The following is a 20,894-nucleotide window of genomic DNA, read 5'->3' as shown; positions in this document are numbered from 1 at the left end:
ATATTGTGATGTACATGCTGTAATGAAGGCATACATTCTGGGAGCTGGTCATGCTACCCATTCTGTATTAAGTAGAAAGGTGGCAAAGAAATAATACTTCATAGGGACTTAGAAGATAACTAAGCATTTACCAGAAAGTTATGGTTTGGTAGAGGGGAGGGAAAGAAGAACAATTCAGAATGAAGGAGCAACCTGAATAAAGACACAGAGACGAAAAGACACATTGCAGAGTCTGGTGGGTGGCCTCTGACAGTCCTGTAGAGAGCACGGTATCAGAGGAAGAGGCAGTAGCTACAGATGTGCCTAGACAAATCAGCTGGAACTACAAGATCAGGCCCTGATGAGGATCCTGGGGCAGCAAGACAAGCTACAACATGGTCTAACCCTCCAGCAAGTCTAACCTACAAGTTAGTCTAGAGAGGACTAGGAATCAGTGAAATAAACATTCAAAAATGTAAGTTACTACTGAGATAAGGGCTAAAGGAGGACAGGGTAACATAACACAGTGAGAGCTCTAACTTCGTCTAGAGCATCAGGGAAAATTTTCAGATGTCACATTGGAGTTCCCTATCTAGTAAAGGTGTCAACAATGGAGTTCCCTGTCTAGTAAAGGAAGATAGTGTCTTACTGTTTGTTTACATAGATGGGCTGACGAAGAAGGAAGAAGGAAAGATGATTCAGACTCAATGAGAAGAGATGCATTTTAACTGAGATAGAGCAGGAGGGGAAATAGGAAAGGGTGTGTGTGTGTGTGTGTGTGTGTGTGTGTGTGTGTGAAGATATCTAATAAAGAGACTTGTTGAGCTTGAGTGCCACTGAGATAGTCTGGTACTGGAGAGAGATCAGAACTACAAATTCAGATTTGGGTGTTGTAACATTTTAGGTACAATTCTAAGTCATGAGAGAGGAGGGGTTTTTCTCAGCTGAGAGGAGTTCACAGGGATTGGCAGACTATAATCTAGGGCCATATCTGCCTTGTCACCTGCTTTTACAAATAAAGATTTATCAGAACACAGCTCATTCATTTATGCATTGTCTGTGCTTTCAACAGCATGAAACATATTGTCTTCATGTTACAACAACAAAGTTGAGTAGTCGCAAGAGAGTCCACATGGCCTGCAAAGCCCGAACAATTCAGTCTGGTCAGCACAGGTTTACCAAACCCTGCCTTAGGGAATTGAGAAAGTGAGAATGAAACTCTAGATGAGGGAAGAAAAGAAGCTGAGTAACAAAGACCGTTTTGGAATTAGGAAGAAACCTCACTGAAAGATAGTTTGAAAGGAGTTTTAAGAGAAGAATTCTCAAGTCAAGTAAGAAGAAGGCTGAAGGAGAAATCATTGAAATTTAAAGTTAGGTCATGAGTGACCCAGAGGAGTTTGGGGGGGATGGTCAGAGTAAAGGTCAGATCTCAGTGGGCTGAAGTTCAGGAAAGGAAATCAACAGGTTACTCTTAAAGAACTCTAGTGGGGAAAAGGAAGATTAAAAGGAGGTGGTATTGAAGGAACAGGATCAACGCAAATGAAGAGGCCAACAAAAACCATGAAAACAACTTCCCAAAAAACTGTTGGTGGTGGAGAGTGGATACAACTTGGAGTAAGATTCCGGGGTAGAGGAAAGAAGTTCCTGAAAAGATCAGAAGAGGTGATCCTTATAAAGGAACAGAAATGCTCTCTTCTCTGCAAAGGACTGAACATGAAAGATGATAAAAGAACGTTCTGGAAGCTTTTCCTTTGCTTGGAGATGTAGGAAGCTGATTTCCTGAAAGTCAGGGAATTGAGGGGAAAAAATCCCACTTCAACTTCCACCAGTTTTAAGACTGGATATTAACCCAAAGCCAGAATTTAACTCAAGGAAATAACTTCTTTATCCTTCTCAGATATTGGGTATTTTAATGAAAACGTTCTCCTACCCCCAAAGCACTGGCTCTATCATCTAGATCATAGGTCAGCAAAATTTCTCTGTAAAGGGCTAGACGGAAAAACTTCGGGCTCTGTGGAACACACATGAACTGCTTTTCTTTTTTATTTTTTTTTAATGTATCTTTATAAAAATGTGAAAACCATTCTTAGCTGGCTAGTTGCTCATGAAAAAGTGGATTTTGCCCATGGGCTATAGTTTACCAACCCTGATCTTGATTATTGGCTTCATAAAACCTACCTGTGGTTTCATTTTTATTACAAAGCAAAGTACGCCAGTAACTGAAGTCCAAATTTGTAGATCTTCTGGTGATTACTAACCTAAATGGTTTACTTTCTCACCGTAGATCCCTTCCCCTTCCCAAGTTATCCCAAGGTCTTGAATTACACTTCGTGCTTGAGCAAACTAAAAAGAAGATTGGCAAGTTACCTCAATTCCCACTGACTGGTTGTTCAAATCCACAAGAGGCAAGACTGGCTGAGGTCTACTGACCAGCCACAGGAAGATGGCGACTCCGAAGGTCAGAATGCAGACCAGTGCCGGGGTTGGAAGTGGGGAAAACAAGAAGTTAAAGATAAAAAGCATCTTTGTGGATAGCAGCAGGAAGTTCAAGCCTTTAAAAAAAAAAAAAAAAAAAGAGGAAAGAAAGTTAAAGGAAATGGCTGAAATTTTTACTCGATAGCTGTGTTTATAAAGGGACCCCTCCCCCCCCCCCACACAGACACATACACAGACTTCTAACCCTCCAAGAAAACAGGGCTGGCCTTCTCTAGCAAAAGAATTTCTATTACTGTTTGCTTTAGCAATGTTGGAAATCACAGAATGCGTTCTCCACTCCTGTGACTTGACTGTCCTCCCACAAGGACAAAGGAAGGATCAAAGGAAACAAATTAATTGTTTGCTCAACAATTTTATGAAATGACTGCCCTTCTGGGGCACATGGGTGGTTCCATCATCAAGCGTCTGCCTTTGGCTCAGGTCATGATCCCAAGGTCCTGGGATCGTATCCTGCGTCAGACTCCTTTCTCAGTGGGAAGCCTGCTTCTCCCTCTCCCACTCACCTTGCTTGTGTTCTCTCTCTCTCTTTCTCTGTCAAATAAACAAAATCTTACAAAAAGAGAGAGAGAGAGAGAAGAAATGACTGCCTTTTTATTTTTGGCCCATGGGGCCTAGAAGAAGCCCTTCTGCATCCAGGCTAAGCTGGTAGTCAGATCCAGACTAAGCTAGGCACTCTAGAGACCCTCCCCTGCCCAGGCCAACTGAGCATCAGGAAGGACTGTTCCCGCCTGTATTTCTCTAGTATAAAGCAGAAAAGGGAACATCTGTAGAGGTGACTCAACAGAGTTTAAAAATCAAGCATTCTGCATGAAGGACATTTCCTGCTGCTCAGATGCGCCTTGCTCATTGCTTTCTTTTCTGAAGCACTGGGAGAGTCTCAGTGAGCAACATCCTGTCAGCTTGCTTTGTCCAATGTCATCTCCTCCAGAGAAACCATTTTTACTGGAGGCAACGTTGGCCAGGTTCACAGGAAAAGTGTTGGAGAATGGATCTGACCCATGGTAGCAAGTGAACATTGAAGGTTTAGGCCAGGAAGAGACCTCAAGGAACTGACACCACAAAGGTTTTCCCCAACCCAGATTTTCTTGTAGTTTCCAGCAAAGTTCAGCTTCAAACTGCTCTAGTCGCAGGAATTAGTATCCGGGCAGGTCCTAGGAACTTCCTCTGGCGGAAGCCATCTCTTCCAACCCTTGCCCCAAACTGCTTTCAGACTGGGCTGTCTGCATGGATCATGGAATTTAAATCCAACCAATGTCGTGAAGTAGAATTTTAGAGATGAGAAAAATTGAAGCTCCCAGGGTTAATGTGACTTGTCCAAGTTCACTCACCATTTCCCACTGCTGCTTCCCCCATTGAAAGCTACAAAAACCACAGCTCCTCTTTCCTCACGAGTCTAGCTACAGAGTTCAAGGAGACTGAACCTGTCTGGAACCTTATAGACAACAGCAAAGGAAATTCAGAAGTTGTGTTTTTCAAAGTTCATCACAGTGCCCTACAGAAAAATATCTCAGAGAGGAGGCCAAACTTAAAACCTAGAGAGCAAAGCATGCCTGATAAAGAGTTTGATAAGAGCAAGATCATAGCTTCCTGAGAACTTTGGGGCAACTGCCATTAGCCGGCATCTCGAACTTTCTCCATGAAGACACATACTTCCCTCTACCCTAACAAAGTGGGGGGGGGGCTGGGAAATGTGTATGGGAACTGGAACGGGACAGTCAGTCATCTTAGTATTCTTCCGCTCCATGACAGGTTATTACCTGAACTTGGAGCCGTCCCTCTCCATTTTATGGAGGAAAGCTGAACTTCCACAGACTGGGATGACTGTCCCCCACTCCTTAGTTTCTTCCACATTGTGTTTAGGAGAAGAAAAAGAAGACACAACAAAAACAAAAGCGAGGCCCCATAAGGGCTAGGTTACCTAACAATAGGAGCTACTGTGACCACCTGCCAGGATTCTGAGCCGGGAATTTTGGAATCCAGCCTCACCTGGATGTCCAGGAGACAGAATGTGTTCAAGAGCCAGCCCTGTAGGACTTTGTTGTTTGCCAGGTGGAGAACAGGGCGGCCCCAGGGGAAATTGTGAAATTGAGAGTGGGTAGCAGGCGCTCAAAGGAGGAGAAACCTGCTTGGTGCCGCTCACCCTACACTCCTAGCCCTTTCCCTCAGCCTGGCAGTATCTTCTGATCTGAGAGTCTCTCCTCTATCCTAATCACACCTTCAAATTAAGAGATTCTTACCTTCACTCCCCTTCTGGTCTGTGGGAACAAATTGTCACACTAAGGACTTTTGCTGTCTTCTTGCAGATTTACATTTTAATAAGGGACTTTGCGGGTTGCCTGGGTGGCTCAGTGGGTTAAGCCTCTGCCTTCAGCTCAGGTCATAATCTCAGGGTCCTGGGATCAAACCTCACATCGGGCTCTCTGCTCAGCAGGAAGCCTGCTTCCCTTCCTCTCTCTCTGCCTGCTTCTCTGCCTACTTACGATCTCTATCTGTCAAATAAATAAATAAAATCATTAAAAAAAAAGGGACTTTGCAAACAATGTCTTCAAAAGAGGGTCTCAAGGTGAAACTGGTGTTTGAGGGGGTGGTAAGGAGAGGGGTTGAGGAGCCCAGCAGGGAGCAGGAAGGGAAGGGAAGAGGGAGAGAGAGCCCATGACCAGTCTAAAGGCACCACCTGTTATCACCCCCACTGATTGTTACCGCTTGGTAATGGGAGCTCAGGATCACCAGACCATCAGATTTTTTTCTCCCTGGAAAATCTAGAACACTGAATTTTTGTGAAACCTCAGTTTTAACTATTGGCTCAGTTAGTAAGTCTGGTATGAGACAAAGAGAAAGACATCTGGCTTAGTCTGGACCATGGCCTGTCAGTTCTTGTGCCCTCCCTTTTAGACCTGTTACAGTATACTGCCCACAAGAGTGATGAGAGGGTCTACTCTGTAACAGACAAGGGAAATACTTACAAATGTCAGGTGGGCAGTTTCAGGAGAACAAAATACCTTGCTTACACTGGCAAGGGATTTTATTAGCAGAAGACACTGAGGGATGTGTCTACTTGACAACTAAAATAGCAATTTGCAATGGCAAATTAAGTAGTCAGTTCAAATACGATCATGTACAGAATTTCAGATGGTTCCTTTCTGCTTCTCCACATTTTTTTTAATTGAGGTGAAATCCACAGAAGGTAGAATTAACCATTTTTAAAATGTCCAATTCCATAGCATTTAGTACATTCATGATGTTGTACAACCATTGCCTCTAGTTAGGTCCCAAACAGTTTCATCCCCAAAAGGAAACCAAGTGCCCATTAAGTACTTACTTTCTCCTCCCTGCAGCCCCTGGCAACCATTAGCTTTATTTCTATTTGAATAATTTCTGACAAATTCTTAATATTTCATATACATGGAATCATGCAATATGTGACTTTCTGTGTCTGACTTTTCTCACTAAGCATAACATTTTCAAGGTTTATCCATGTTATAGCACATGTCAGTGCTTCATTTCTTAGGGCTGAGTAAACATTCCACTGTGTGGAAAGACATTTTACTAATTTGTTCATTGGCTGATAGATATTGGGGGTGTTTTCCCCCTTTTGGCTACGGTGACCAGTGCAATGAACATTTGTGTGCAGATTTTTTTTTAAATTTTATTCATTTATTTGTCAGAGAGAGAGAGAGCAAGCACAGGCAGACAGAATGGCAGGCAGAGGCAGAGGGAGAAGCAGGCTCCCTGATGAGCAAGGAGCCCGATGTGGGACTCGATCCCAGGACGCCGGGACCATGACCTGAGCCGAAGGCAGCTGCCCAACCAACTGAGCCACCCAGGCGTCCCTTGTGTGCAGATTTTGTTCTGAATACCTATTTTCAGTTCTTTAAGGTAAATATGTAGGTGTGGAATTACTGGGTCACATTTAACATTTTACATTTTACATTTACATTTTACATTTAACCTTTTGAAATTTTACATTTAACCTTTTGAAGAACCACCAAACTGTTTTCCACAGAGGTTGTACCTTTTTACATTCCCAAGAACAAAACAGAGGATTCTGGTTTCTTTGTACCCCACACCAAAACCGGCTATTTTCTGGGGTTTTGGGGCAATAGCTATCCTAGTAGGTATGAAATGGCATCTTACTGTGGTTTTGATTTGTATTTCCCTAATGACTAATGATGTCAAGCATCTTTTCAAGGGCTTGTTGATCATTTGTGTTTCTTCTGTGAAGAAAGGTCTGTTAGAGCCCTTTGCTCATGTTTAAATTGGGAGGTTTGTCTTTTTGTCTCTTTATATATTCTGGATACTATTCCCTTATCAGATACATAATCTGCAAATATTTTCTCCCATTCTATAGTGATCTTTTTACTATCTTGATAGGCTTTTTAACACATACATATATTTTGAACCTTCTGATGCAAGTGTCAGAAAGGATTTGCAACCATGCACCATGTCACTCTCTCACTGTTCAGTTGGGAGAAGCTGAGGGCCCAAGAGATGGTACAACCTCTGGGCTCCACCACTACTGGATTTAGGAAGCTCTGGTTAGCATTCTAAACTCTAGACTCTATTAACACTTCTGGATGCACTCAAGTAAATGAGAAGAAAAGCCACTGTCTCTTTTGTCACGTGTCTTATGAACCTCAGCTACAGTTCTGGTTTGGGCATTTCACAGAGCCTCCAGCAAACAGTTGATGTGGTGGCTTTTCCTCCTCCTGCCATGTTGTTATTTGGGAAAGAATGGGGTACGGGAAAGTGCAATGGTGGTAAAGCTGTGTTACACTGTACATGGGAGCTTCTGTTCCAGGTCATCTAAGGATGGTTGTGCAGGCCACAATGTATATTACGATGGCCCCAGGTGGAAAACCTCCTCTGCTTTTTAATATGATGATAGAGACATGCCATAGCCCCATACACCAGGATGTCCCTTTGTCCCAGTCCTTCCCCTGGAAGGATGCAGTCAGTCATCTCCTAGCTGCTAACACATTTAATTCCCAAGCTAGCTGAAGGATACCTTCTGCCTTAACCCCTGCTTGCCAGCTCCCAGGACCAGCCTCAGTGTCTAGGTTTGGATCACTCCATATTCAGCTCTGAGTTCTGCTCCTCTGAGGATCTGGGCCACCATTTCTTAAGTCTCATTTTCTTTGAATGAAGTCCTTACATGGACCCTTCTACTACTCTAGGTTTTGGTCAACTATGTTTATTGCTCTGAAGCTTTCAGGCTATCCCTTTAGCCTGCAAATAATGCTTGTCTTGTAGTCCCTTTCCTTAGAAAGATTTTATTTCTCCTACATGTATTCAGCTCACTAACCATAAGTCAATTCCCTTAGAGTCTCTGTGTTTGATCTTCCCTTTGCCTGAAACTCTGTTCCCCAGATCTGAAATGGTTGTGTGTTATAGGTTGGGCCTCAACTGAAATGTCATTTCTTCAGAGACTCTCTCTGATCACCCTATTTGATATGGTCCTTTCCACTCCAATCACTATCACAGAATCTTTTTTTCTCTTCTCCACGACACTGTTCGCTATCTGAAATACACCAGCTCCCTTATCATCTGTTGCCTCTACTGAACCGATGTTCTAATCAGAACAGGGATTTTGTTTTGTTCACCTATGTCTCCAATGCCTACACCATGCCTGGCACATAGTTGCTTTCAATCAGCAGTTGTTGAAAAAAAATTACCAGTTTTCTGGTTCAGAATTATCTGTCTTAAATACTCTCTCTGTTAATCCCTTAGTTATTCCCTTAGTAAAGCTCCCATTCCTAAGCTCCCAAACCTTATATCATCCAAAGTCACTCTAGCCAATCTTGAGATGGGCACTCCCAAATCAATATTTACCACAGCACTGGGTTAGAGAAGGAAGAGGGTGAAAAGGATGTATTTCTAACACGTATCAAGGACTGCTCAGGAGGAGTATAATCCTCTGAGCTTGAAAGAAAATACAGGATGAATCTTATCGAATGAAGCCATTTACAATAGTGAGCAGGAAATCCAGCCTAGAAATAAATAATTATGGTTACCCTAGGCTTCTGGAATTCAAAGAAAAATAAGGCAAATTATCTTCATTTTTAGGCCTGAAGAATTCATTATTTTCTGTGCAAAAATGAGATACAAATTTCAATTATGAGCTTTTGTGGGGGGAAATATCTACCTTCTAGTTATCCTATTTTGGATTTAATTGGTTTCTCTGTTCCCTTGCATGTATGGGCTCAGTCTGTGGTGATAGAGAGCTCATTAAAAGAGAGATCAGAGTCCCCAGGTTCTTATACTCAGCTGGCTAACACGTTCTTCTGTACTGAATGATGTGCTTTCTCTTAGAGACTAGGTTCCAAGGCTTCACAACTCATAATGACCCCAAAGGGGCCTGTGTGTGATTTAGAAGGCTGTATATGAAAGTCTGGCCTTCTTCGTTGGGTCCTAAGTCACCAACCCAGCCCCCTAAATTCCTGCTGCCCTCAACTTAGGAAGCCTCCATCTCAGATCTTAACCACATCATCAATATTTCTAGACAAATTCCAAAGTAATGGCAAAAGATCAAAAGAACATTACAAACTGGCAGCCTTATGAAAATAGCCTTTTCCTTAATGAATGCAACAAACATGAAACAGATAGACATTCCATTGTAAGACCCTTCACCCAATTTCCTCAGACCCTGGGACTAAGGGCTTTTCACTTTTTCTTGCACCAGTTTACTCTTCTGCATCAAATGTAGTTTTCCTCTACTAAGATATAAAAGATAACATAATTTGAAATGATTATCCATTTCACAAAACTTTAACAGAGAAAACCTGGATATGGAAAAGCATTGACTCCTAAAAAAAAAGGCAAGTCTTAACTCCTCATGCCATTTAAAACGATGCAGCCACTCTGGAAAACAGTATGGAAGTTTCTTAAAAAGTTGAAGATAGAGCAACCCTATGACCCAGGAATTGTATTACTGGGTATTTACCCTAAAGATACAAATGTAGTTAACCGAAGGGGCATGTGCACCCAAATGTTCATAGCAGCAATGTCTACAGTAGCCAAACTATGGAAAGTACCTAGATGTTCATCAACAGATGAATGGACAAGGAAGGTGTGGTGTATATATATATATATATATATATATATATATATATATATATAAAATGGAATACTATGCAGCCATCAAAAAACGAAATCTTGCTATTTGCAGTGACGTGGTTGGAACTAGAGGGTATTACGCTGAGTGAAATAAGTCAACCAGAGAAAGATGATTATCATATGATCTCTCTGATATGAGGAATTTGAGAGGCAGGGCAGGGGTGGGGAAGGGAGGGAAAAAATGAAACAAGATGGGACCAGGGAGGGAGACAAACCATAAGAGACTCTTAATCTCAGGAAATAAACTGAGGGTTGGTGGGGGTTCAAGGGGGAGGGATAGGGTGGCTGGGTGATGGACACTGGGGAGAGTATGTGCTATGGTGAGTGCTGTAAATTGTGTAAGACTGATGATTCACAAACTTGTACCCTTGAAGCAAAAATACATTATGTGTTAATAAAAAATAAAATAAAAAAATGCAAAGTTCAAAAGGGTCAGCATTCAGTTCTATCCAAAATAAAATATGTTGTCATATTTCTAATTAAAAAAAAAAAAAAAAAACAGCTGAGAGGGAAATCCTAAAAACCCTCTAAGGAAAGAAGAGGCAATTAGAAGCCATGAAATAATCCAGTAAGGTGACCAGTTAACAAATCAGTAGCCACAAAGTCAATAGCTTTCCTTGATTTCATGCAAATAACTAATTCAAAAATAATGGGGAAAATGTCATTCACAGTAGCATATTAATAAATGTGTAGACTCATTTTAAAAAGTTCAGATCTGAGGAACATAATAAGTTTTAAAAATTGCAAATCATGCTCCAAATAGTCAAAGGGACCCCATATTCCTAAATGTACCCAAACATTTAATGCAACTTTAATAAAGACCAAAGGGAATGATTTGGGAATTAAAAAGTTAATTCTAAGGTTCACCCAGAAAAACAAAGCTTATTATAAAGAGTCAGAAAATTTTTGAAAAATAATAGGAATTGGGGGTAGGGGGACAGAGTTAAACATTACCAAATTTGCTTCTATAGAGCTAGAGAAGTTTTCCATTGGTTGTGAATAGACAAAACTATGTAACAAAATAAACCTGAAACTCCCAGTGGACATATTATCATATACTAAATTGCATTTCCAATAAGGACAGATTTTTTTTCACTTAAATAAAAGTATCAAGACAACTGGCTAGCCATTCAGAGAGAAGACATAAAGTGGATTACTACTGTGTTATTCCTACAATAAAAATAAGTTCGGGATGGATCAAAGACTTAAATATAAAACAATGACAACCCTAAGAGTATTTGGGGAAATTTTTTTATAATCCTGACGTGAGGAAGATTCAAGACAGGCACAAAACCTAGGAGTAATAAATGGAAACACTGGCAAGTTTGAGCCATAAAATTTTTAAAAAATATTTGCCCTGCAGGAAAAATACCAGAGACAAAGATAAACGGGGGCAAGTATCAAATACTGTCTAAAGAGCTCATTTCCTCAATAAGGAAAACTCTAAAGTCAATGAAAACCAAAACACAACACAATAAAAAAAAACCAAAGGTCATGACTAGAACATTCACAGCGAAAACAGATTGTGGTTGGAGACGCTCTTGGGGGTGACCGGAAGGACAAGAGGAGGCAGAGGGAAGCTACACCCCTCCCCCCATTTCTTTCTTGAGTGCCTTTCAAGGGCTGCTTCTGGCATATGGAGGTGGCTCTTGGAGCCCCACAGCAGGATTTCAGCCTGTGTCAAAGTCCCACTCCCTCATCTTTGCGAGTAGTTTTAAAAGTTGCAAATTTAAAGAAAAGGTCTTTTCCCCACCCATGAGATTGGCAATGAGGAAATCGTGTAAAGTGCTCTCTTAACCTCAGGGAAACGTAAATTTGGGGCAGCCCCTTAGAGATGCGCCCGTTGCCTTCTACCACAATTTAAAATGTGTGCCCTTTGGCCTAATACCTTCGAGTAACTTATCCTGTAGAAAAACATCAGTTCAGGGGCGCCTGGGTGGCTCAGTCAGTTAAGCAGCTGCCTTCACCTTAGGTCATGATCCCAGGGTTCTGGGATCGAGCCCTGCATCGGGCTCCCTGCTCAGTGGAGAGAGCTTGCGTCTCTCTCTCCCTCTGCCTGCCGCCCTGCCTCTTGTGCTCGCTTTCTCTCTCTCTCGCTCTCTCTCTCTGTCAAATAAATAAATAAATAAATACATCTTAAAAAACAAAATCAAAACAAACAAAAAAAAATCAGTGAATATTTTAATATTCAGTAAAATACATCCCAAATGGCTGTGTAAGGTACTGGTTCGGGGTGGGCCTCTGAGTCAGAGTACTTGGGTTCATACCCTGTGTGATCAGCTTCCTTGTGACCTGGGTTAGATAACCTCTATGTGGTTTCTTGTTTGCAGACTAACAATGATAATATCTTCCTCAGGACTAAATGAGTTAATGTGCCTGTAAAGTACTTAGAAGAGTGCCTGGTATATAGGCCCAGACACTTGGTCTTACGTTCATCGTCATTACCTCTATAGGATTGCTTATAATGCTGGAGACCAGGAAAGCCTCCCTTGGTAGACTAGCCACATAAATTATAGCATGTCTACGCAGTGGCACTCTTGGCAGGCAATAAGAACAAAGCAGACCTGCTTTATTCTTATCAGTGTGTACCTATGTGGAAAGAGCTCTATGATAATTGCCAAATAGAAAGAAAACAAAAAAACCACTTGGACAAATGTGTATGTTTTTGTGTTTCTGGAAGTATATTCCTCATAGGAAAAGACAGATGGAAGAGGAGAAATCATTAATGGATTTTCCAGAAAGTTTTGAGTATTCAGTAATTAACCCAAAGATATTTAAGGGCTTGACTGTATATTGGCATTGTTCCAGGTGCTGGGGATCTCCCAATGAAACCCCCCCACCTTGGGGGTTTGTATTTTATTGGCGAGTTTGATAACAAGTCTGAACAATTATGAGCTTATATTGTATATGGACGTTTAAAAAAATAGAATCAGGAAAGAGGATTGTGGATAGCAGGGGGGTAAGGTTTCAAGTAGGTCTCATTGAGAAGATAACTTAAGAGAATACACAGTTTAATCTGAAGTATGCATGTTTCAAAAAAAAAATGAGCATAAAAACCAACAACTCCAAATCACCCCACCTCTGACCGAGGCAGCTGACTTAGAAAGTTTCGTCACCTTGGTTGGCGGCATTTCGTGTGAATGCACCCAAGAACACAGCCTCAGCCCCGTTTCGGCAAGTGCAGCCTTCCCACCACCAAAGCCACACTCAACACACGTGGCCTTTTCAAGCACTCACATTGTGTGCAATGCTTTCAGCCACAGAGCAAGCCGGTTTGAACAGCAGCTCTGGCGGTAGGTTTTCATTCATTTCTTTAGCAGTTAAAGAGCTAGAGCAAAGGTAAATGTTGGATCACCGGGGCAAACAGGGTCTCAAAGGTCATCTTTCGACACTTACTGCAAGGAGCCGAGAAGACAGGCTGTCATAAGAGGGCACCCTAGGTGCTCAGACAGGCCACTGCCTATATTAGCTTTCTCCGGCAAAGCAGTGTCAAGCTACTGGGCACAGCACCATCTCTGTCCATCTGGGGCCTGGCACCCAGGACACTCCGTGGTATACACACTAGGCAATGTCCCCAGGTAGATGAGAAAGGACCCCCTTATCTCCACAGGATCATGCAGGACAGGGAAGGGAGATGGCATTACCGAAGGAGATCTCTTAAAACCCAGAGGGTAACTGAGCAGTCATTTCCACACCATGGAAAGATTCCATGAGTGCTTAAATAAAACAAGAAAGCATTCTCAAGATCACACATCTTGCTCTCCCCAGCCCAACTGCTAGGCCATACCCAACAACTCCAATTTGTAAGGCAGCTGGCAGGGAGACGAGAAAGGGCTAGGCTTGAAACAGGATTCCTGGCCCGCAGACAAGCATACCATAAACCATGAGGTCTTCGGCGCATACGCATCAGTAAGATCTTTGTTGCTGAACCCCATGGGAAAATCTCCAGGAACCAGAGTTCAGGAGGGTTGTACAGATCAGAGCAGGATCAGTTCTATCCTTGGGTTTGGGAAGCTTCCTGTGATTCCGTGGACACCTTGGCCATGGGGGTTCCCAGACAGAGGCTGCCTTAGCCTTCAAATTCTACTGCACCCAACATGGTGCCTGAGGTACAGTGGGAAATCCACTGGGTGCCAGTGAGTCACTTTCCCTGTTCGTTCACCAGTGGCACAGGCTCAGAGAAGGGAAGTGGGGAGAGGTATCTGCTGAAGGAAACAGGTTGCGGAATTCAGTCTCATGGTGACATGATGTGCTCCTATCCACAGGGCGGGGCATAGGTGGCTGACCCCTCCTCAGAAATGCCACTGCCAGAAGCTACGTGCCCTGGCATGGGCAACGCTATACAGCTCGACCTGAATGAGCTCAAGGGCCACCGATTCTGCAAGCATTAGCATATACTACGTACCAGGCTCATATATCACACTCAGACTTCATAGTCTTCTAAGAGCTAAAGCCAATTCCCCAGCTAGTAAACAAATGCACCATGTCATATACCCCAGACTTGGGAGCATCTGGTGGACTGGAGAAGTATGTGTGACAAGAGATATATTGACTCTCTGTATTTTATTTATAAATTTACATATTTTAATAAGGCAAAGGTCTTAGACCAACTGTGTGCCCAGCATTCTGCCATGTACAGAGGGACAAACACTTAGAAGATATACCTCTTGTTCTCTGGGGACTTATGGGTCTGTTGAACACTGAGAACAATTCTAGAAGGATTCAGCAAGTGGAGCTAGCTAATAAATCTGAAGGAGGGAGAGCCTAGAGTTGACTGGAGTAGATGAGTAGATGAAGTAGAGAGCCTAGAGTCGACTGGAGTAGATGGAACACTAGACTCTCAAGGATGTGTGGGTTTTGATCCTGGCTTTATTGCCAACAGTTTCATTTCCAAGGTCAGTTAAGGAGGATGACCCCACCAATTAAGCCAATGGCTGTTAAGTCCCCAACTCTGATTCTAACCAGAGTCTCTGTCACCAAACCATCTTTTTCAACTGTTGCCTGCAACTCTCCATTCTTTTTTTTTTTTTTAAATGGAGAGACAAGTTACCACAGTAGGCCAGATAAACTTAAGTGGAAGGTGGGGGGGAGGGCAACCACGAGATGTGGGGGGAGAGGTAGAGTATGGCTTGAGGCACTAATATGAGACAATCATCCTATCTAGAAAAGGGAAGGAGTGAAGGGCTGTTTCTGATGGAGGTAGAGAATCCATCTCTGGTTGAAAGGGTGTCGGGGAGGAAAAGCCTCCAAGAAGGCTGGGGGAGACAATACCCAGGGCTGGTGGAGACACTCTTTGATGGAAGTCATTTCAGCTCACCAACACCAGCAAGGCTTGTGGTGCCAGGCCTTGCAGTTGAGCTGAGTGGTATTTAAGAAAAAACCCTTATTACATCAAATACCGAAAGCCTCTTAACTCAGTTTGTGAAGATAGCATAGGACAGCTGAGCCACCTATAGCCTGGTGGCTGGCAGTGACAAATCCTACCAGATCTCAGATCAACATAGTCCCCCTGGATCTACCATGGGGCTTCCAGAAAACCACGGCCCAGCAGCCCTACTCTAAGGAAAACCTTGACTCAGGAAGCACCCCCAAAGGTTGCTGTCTGAGTGGATGATGGGACAAGTGGGGTCAGGAGAATCAGTCCCAGAAGTCCACTGGACTTGATAAGAGAGCTTGTAAAGAGATAGTGTGGACAAAGTGCTAGGCCCTGTCACCCACGCAGGCTAAAAGCCTGATGTACAATGTTGTGAGAGAGGGCTTCCTGCTTGGGCTCCTGCAGAGTCAGCCCTCCTGCCACCTGGTCTGCCAGTGGTCAGGGGTCACTGGAGTCAAAGTGCAAACAATTAGCTTTATTGCCAATGGTCTCATTTCCAGCAGCCAACTTTCAAGGCCATTGCCTGTTCGGGCGCTGGAACAATGTTCCACCCCTCATGTGCCACAGTTACATAATGTCACTGAGCGCCCATTTCCCTCAACTGCACACAAGAAGAGACAGGTGACAGTTCCTTCTTAAAAGGGATGCTGCACACTCTCCCCTCTAGTGCACTGCTGAGTACATGGAACGTCCTTGGGAAGACTGGCTCCCTTTCCCCCTCCCACTTTCCCCAGTGTCTGACTCCTTGTCAAGTATCAGATGTTCCATCCTGAGGCTTCCTGAAAGAGAAGTGATGATCATGACCTTCATTCTATAACTGCCCTCCAGCTTACAAGCAAACTTCTCAATTCTATTTAAACAGAGGATGTCTTGTTGGAGAGGGCACCGCGTAGCCCTGAATTCTGACCCAGCTCTCTCCTCCAACCCTAGCCCACCCCTGTATCCTGTCCTGCAGGTACTCACAAACTCGCACCTCATAGGGCAGACTGACCCACGGAGACCCCAAGATCGGCTACCAGCTCCCCCAAAGAGAGACGAAACCATGACCTGGCCGCAGCTGTACAGGGCTGCTTGACATTCCAAACTCCAAAACTCATGTATTTATTCAAAAGACATGGATTAAGAGCCTGAGACATGTCAGGCCCTAGGCTTCCAGGGGAAGAGTGAGTGAGAGAGTCCTCTTTTGACTCAGATGCCTGGTCGCCTAGGGGAGAGAAAGCCCTGCATGCATTTACAGCAGAGTGGGACAAGAACAATGCTGGCTGACTCGGGGCTCCTGGGGACAGGTCATCATGCCTGAGAATCACCTCGGGTTGCACACCCAGTGAGGGTCAGTGCACCTGCTGGCCAACAATAGGAGACCGGTGGGAGCACAACCCTCATTCCTGGTTTCTCACCGGCTGCCGGATCCTGGCCCAAGATCACATGCCTGGAGGTAGGACGATTTTGTGCCCCTCCCCGCCCGGCGCAATTCATATAACATCATTCAAAGTGAACAATTCTGTGGCATTTAGTACATTCACACTGTTGTGCAACCACCACTTCTGTCTAGTCCCCAAACACTTCTGTCACCCCCAAAGGAAAGCCTGTGCCCATTAAGCACTCATTCTGCATTCCTCTCCTGACCCCAGCACCACCCGTCTGCTTGCTTTCTCTAAGGATTTGAAGTGGGAGGGTTCTTAAAAAAGAGGTTTCTCCCAGTTTCTAGTTCTTTGGTCAAGGCACTAAACTAGACTCACCTGGAATTTTTTTTTCTTTTCTTTTCTCTTTTTTAAGATTTATTTATTTATTTGTATGTGTGTCTGTGAGAGAGAGAGAGAGAGAGAGAGAGAGCGAGCACAAGCTGGGGGAGGGGAAGAGGGAGAGCAGACTGGACGCAGGGCTCCATCCCACAACCTTGAGATCATGACCTGAGCTGAAACAAGAGCGGGGCCCTCAGGTGACCGAGCCACCCAGGCATCTGGAATGGGAACAAATTTGCTTTCTTCACCACAGGAGCCAAAGTTCAAATTCCAGTTTCAACCTTTTCAGAGCGTGTCCAGTTTCTTTATGGCTAAACCTCAGTTTCCCCATCTGTGAAACAATGAACCTATTTTGCAGGACTGTTTAGAAGATTCAAAGATAAACTCCACCACCCCCCCAAAAAAGTCCTAGCACTGCCCCACAGAAAATAGTGAATGAATGGAAGCGGTCATATTTGCAGCTCTAGAAAAATGTCCCCAACTGAAAGTACTAATACATAAGTGAACTCAGTATCTTCCCAGGTCCCCACGTAGGAAAATCTTTGTACAAATGCGATTTTCTAGGAAATCTGAAGAAAGACTAACTCCGCACAGGAGTGGATGCAGCCTGGTTTCCAGTAGCACACGGACTACACCTTGGATCTCTGTTTGACCTTGGAAAGGTCCTTCGCTTCTCCGAGCCTCCTCAGCTGTAAGATGGTGAAACCATCCACGTCATAAGCTTGTCTTAAGGATATGTTAAGAGCAGCTCTTAGGAGCTGGTGCTGACCATGGCTCCATCTTCCATCTTTTCTTTCCTTCTCGGACCCCGAGCCTCCCTATAGAATCTGCGGCCCCCACTGTGTGTTTAGCACTTAAGCATTCGATGATTCTCTGATGTTATAGTCAGTGCTTTTGCCCTCAAAGAGTTAGAATATAGCCTGGGAGAGGAGACTACTTTAGGTCAGGACCTAGAGAAATACCTGGCTGAAACATTCTGTTTGGACTGGAGTGTGTGTGTGTGTGTGTGTGTGTATGTGTGTGTTTAAATTAACTTGGAATGTGTTTACCTGGGGGGGTACACCTACCTTGCATTTTGCTAGAACCCCCACCTTGCACCTTCTTACATATCATCTATTTAACTCTTTAATATGCCTGTTTTATAAGTATTTGCGGCCTTTGATTTTTGTTCTCTTCATTGTGCCAGGCACACAAATGATGTGTGCAAGAATTTTTACCCTGCCTCTTCCAAGACTATTCTGTGTTCATCTCAAATACTTATCAGTTGGAGGGGACCCTGACAGAGTTACTCTCACGCTGGAATAGAAAGGGAGGGGTCAAGTGAAATCAATTATTCCTTTTTTTTTTTTTTTTACTAAATCAATCTTTTTAAAAATTCAATGTTACTACTTTTAAGACTCTGCGACTGATGGAAAAGACCAGCCACCTACATGTTAGAGCTACAGATTCAATCTACCTTTTCAAAGCACCCAGCAGATTAATACCCATGCAAGGTAATGAGCCCCAACCAGGGAGCTCCTTCCTCCAACTCACTCTCTGAAGGTCCTTGAAGTCCACCTGAGATTCAACTTGTGGCTCTACCCATGAAACAGAGCTAAGTTCATCCAGAAACCATCTATCCTCCACTCATTCATTACCTCTCTCCATAGAAGGAGCCAACGTTCACAATGAAAATTGAAGAGGTCTCTCGTGTAGTCCTCCTCCCCCAAGAGAGGCAGGAGAAGGAAAGAAAATCCAATCCACCCCCGCCACACACACATTCCTCCTTCCCTTCGTGCCTCCTGGTAAGGAAGGTTTAAAGGTGTCCCTTAGAGATCTGAGAGAAAGAGAAAGAGAGAGAGAGAGAGAGAGGGAGCACTGACACGTGCCAGGGACCTGGCAGGCTCTAGATGGGCTGAAGCTGGGGGTGAGGGTGCCCCTTCAGCCTCTGCCCCATGCTCACCAGACCCCTTGCTAAATACCCCCCCCCCCACCAGGACGCTCCCCTTACCCTGTGAGGGGGGTGCATTTCTCAGAGCTTCCTCCGAATGGGGTTTCCTGGCTCCGGGTTCTTCCTGGCACAGAATCCCTGGCCCTCTTCCCTCAGCCCCGGTTCCTCCAGGGACCGGCTGGCTTCAGAGCATCCCGGCAGGCAGGTGGTCACGGCTCCGAGTGTCCCCCACGGTGCCCTGCCTGAGCTGTCCGGAGTCAGGCCATGGCCGGGCTTTCTAACGTGCTCAGGGACCTCACTTCCTGGTTTTTCTCTCACAACTGAAAGTGGAAGCTGTTCTGGCCAGGAGGAGAACAGCCTCCCAAGCTGCCCTGGCTCCTTTTCAAAGCCTTAACCCCTAGCCCTAGGGCTGAAACAACAGCCTGCCGGCAGCGCACAATCACCTTTTGCTCCGGGGTCTGACTGCCATGAACCCAAGACAGAGCAAGCAAACTGCACGACTGGAGGAGCCCCAAGCAGATGGCCTGTGCCGGGAAGGGGACATGGCTCCCCCCTCGACTCCCAAGGGCAGGGAGCGCAGCCCTCGCATCCCTCCCGATGCTGGGGCACCTGGCACGGGGTCACCCTTCTCCAACCCCTGCGCCTCCCCACCCCCACCTGCCTCAGTCCCCAGGCACTTTCAATAAAGTCAACAAATCAAGCAAGTCAGGAACCACAGAACACAGACCAAGAGGCTGTGTTCTTTTCCTCTGACCCATCAGCTCATCCCTCTCATACCTCAAAATATAAACCACAAATCTAGTCCGCTGCCTCCCTCACCTCCCCAAATTAAAAACTGGGACCTTCTGAAAGGAAGGCAACAAGCATGTACACCACGCCCTGTCTGATTGATCCCACATCTTGCAGCTTCTGGAAAACCCACTGTACCTACGTGAGTCGGTAACAGGAAAAGGCAAATCGCTTCTTAGTGTTATTATGAAAATTGTTCTGAAGCTGGAGACCCCCTGGAAGTGTCCTGGAGGTTGGTCTACAGATCAGGACCTGCAGGAGTCTCGCCAGACTCGCCTAAGGCTGGGACCACAGAAGGGCACGAGAGCTTCTTAAATTTGGAGGTCGAAATCATGAGTTCTCTTGCTCCCTCCTGCCCCCCACAACCAACACCCCAGAATGAAGCAACACTTTCTCTAGCCTTAGTCACTTCAGAAAGGCTTATGTTAAGTTCAGCATGGTCCTGGCCCTTTAGCAGAGCTAGGTTAGGACTCATTCTCTCTATAGGGAGGAGATCCTAAATACCTCCAAACTAGGGGGAAAAAAAAAAAAAAGCCAGGGTGAGCTATGTTGCAATCTCAGAGATGGCAGCTGATCCCTTGGCCTCACAGGAGCCCACTTTAGACATGGAAAAGAGACCAAGTATGGGAAGAGGTGGTTAGCCACCCTGCCAATCTATCTCCTGGGTCATCTCACAGCTGGAGGGAACTTGGCTTTGCTTAGTTTCAGGAGCTCATTCCTTTAAGAAGCAGCTCCCTCCAGCCTAGAGCAGACCAGGTGTCAAGTTTCAGCTATTCTAACACCCAGAGTGCTGGCTTCTTTTACCAGCTAAATGAAGAGCTTGGAGTGAGAGGAGCTTTTCCGTTTTTTTCCTGTCTTCCTTCAGGACTATCCAGTTCAAGTTCAGAAGATGAAGTTCAGAAGAAGAAGTACCTGGATGCCCAAGTTCAAAAAGTCCAGCTGGAGTCGCATTCCTATTCTATCCTAGGTGCACATAAGTGACACTCCCAAGATTTCAGGAAATAATGGAAGATTTTGGAAACACACGAGAATTCTGCATTAGGCGGCAGCAGCCTAGAGGGACAGACTGATCGGGACTCTCGTCTCAGCCGTACCACCTCCTAGGTAGGTAGCCCAGGGCATGCTGTTGAACAGCCCCAAAGCCCTTTATTCACCTGTGATACGGGAACAATACCACCTGCCTCACAGAAGGTGGCAGGTGGATGAGGAAATGCAGATCACACAGTCACACACCTAGTATAGACTCCAGCACCCAAGACAATGTCCACTAAGTGTTCTCTTCCCCTAGTCCCTTCCAAATAGGATTTGCTGCCATCAGCGGCTGACAGACAGCCTTTGTAACCATCCTGACAGACAGAGTTTTGAATGAAAGATGGAAACAGGCAGCTTGGTTTGGTCTCTAACCCTTAGTTAAGGCTTTTAACTCTGTGTTAGTTTCCATTTAGTGAAATTAACAACTTTCTCTCCCAGA

At 44.6% G+C, this 20,894-nt stretch overlaps 1 protein-coding gene across 1 annotated transcript in view; it reads right to left on the bottom strand.

Moving 5' to 3' along the window:
* Positions 1–18,952, bottom strand: part of LOC111144784 (acyl-CoA synthetase long chain family member 5) — a 42,480-nt gene extending 23,528 nt beyond the window's left edge. Inside the window, exons 1-2 of the mRNA XM_022499245.1 lie at positions 18,695–18,952; positions 2,347–2,531 (exon numbers count right to left, since the gene is read on the bottom strand). Coding sequence (XP_022354953.1) covers positions 2,347–2,502 — 156 coding nt within the window. The 5' untranslated portion in view covers positions 2,503–2,531; positions 18,695–18,952. The remainder of the gene's footprint in view (positions 1–2,346; positions 2,532–18,694) is intronic.
* Between the last annotated feature and the right edge of the window lie 1,942 nt (positions 18,953–20,894).

Source organism: Enhydra lutris, unplaced genomic scaffold (assembly GCF_002288905.1).
Source record: "Enhydra lutris kenyoni isolate GAN:26980312 unplaced genomic scaffold, ASM228890v2 scaffoldscaffold12, whole genome shotgun sequence".
NCBI lineage: Eukaryota > Metazoa > Chordata > Mammalia > Carnivora > Mustelidae > Enhydra > Enhydra lutris.
This window is presented reverse-complemented; position numbering and strand designations above follow the sequence as displayed.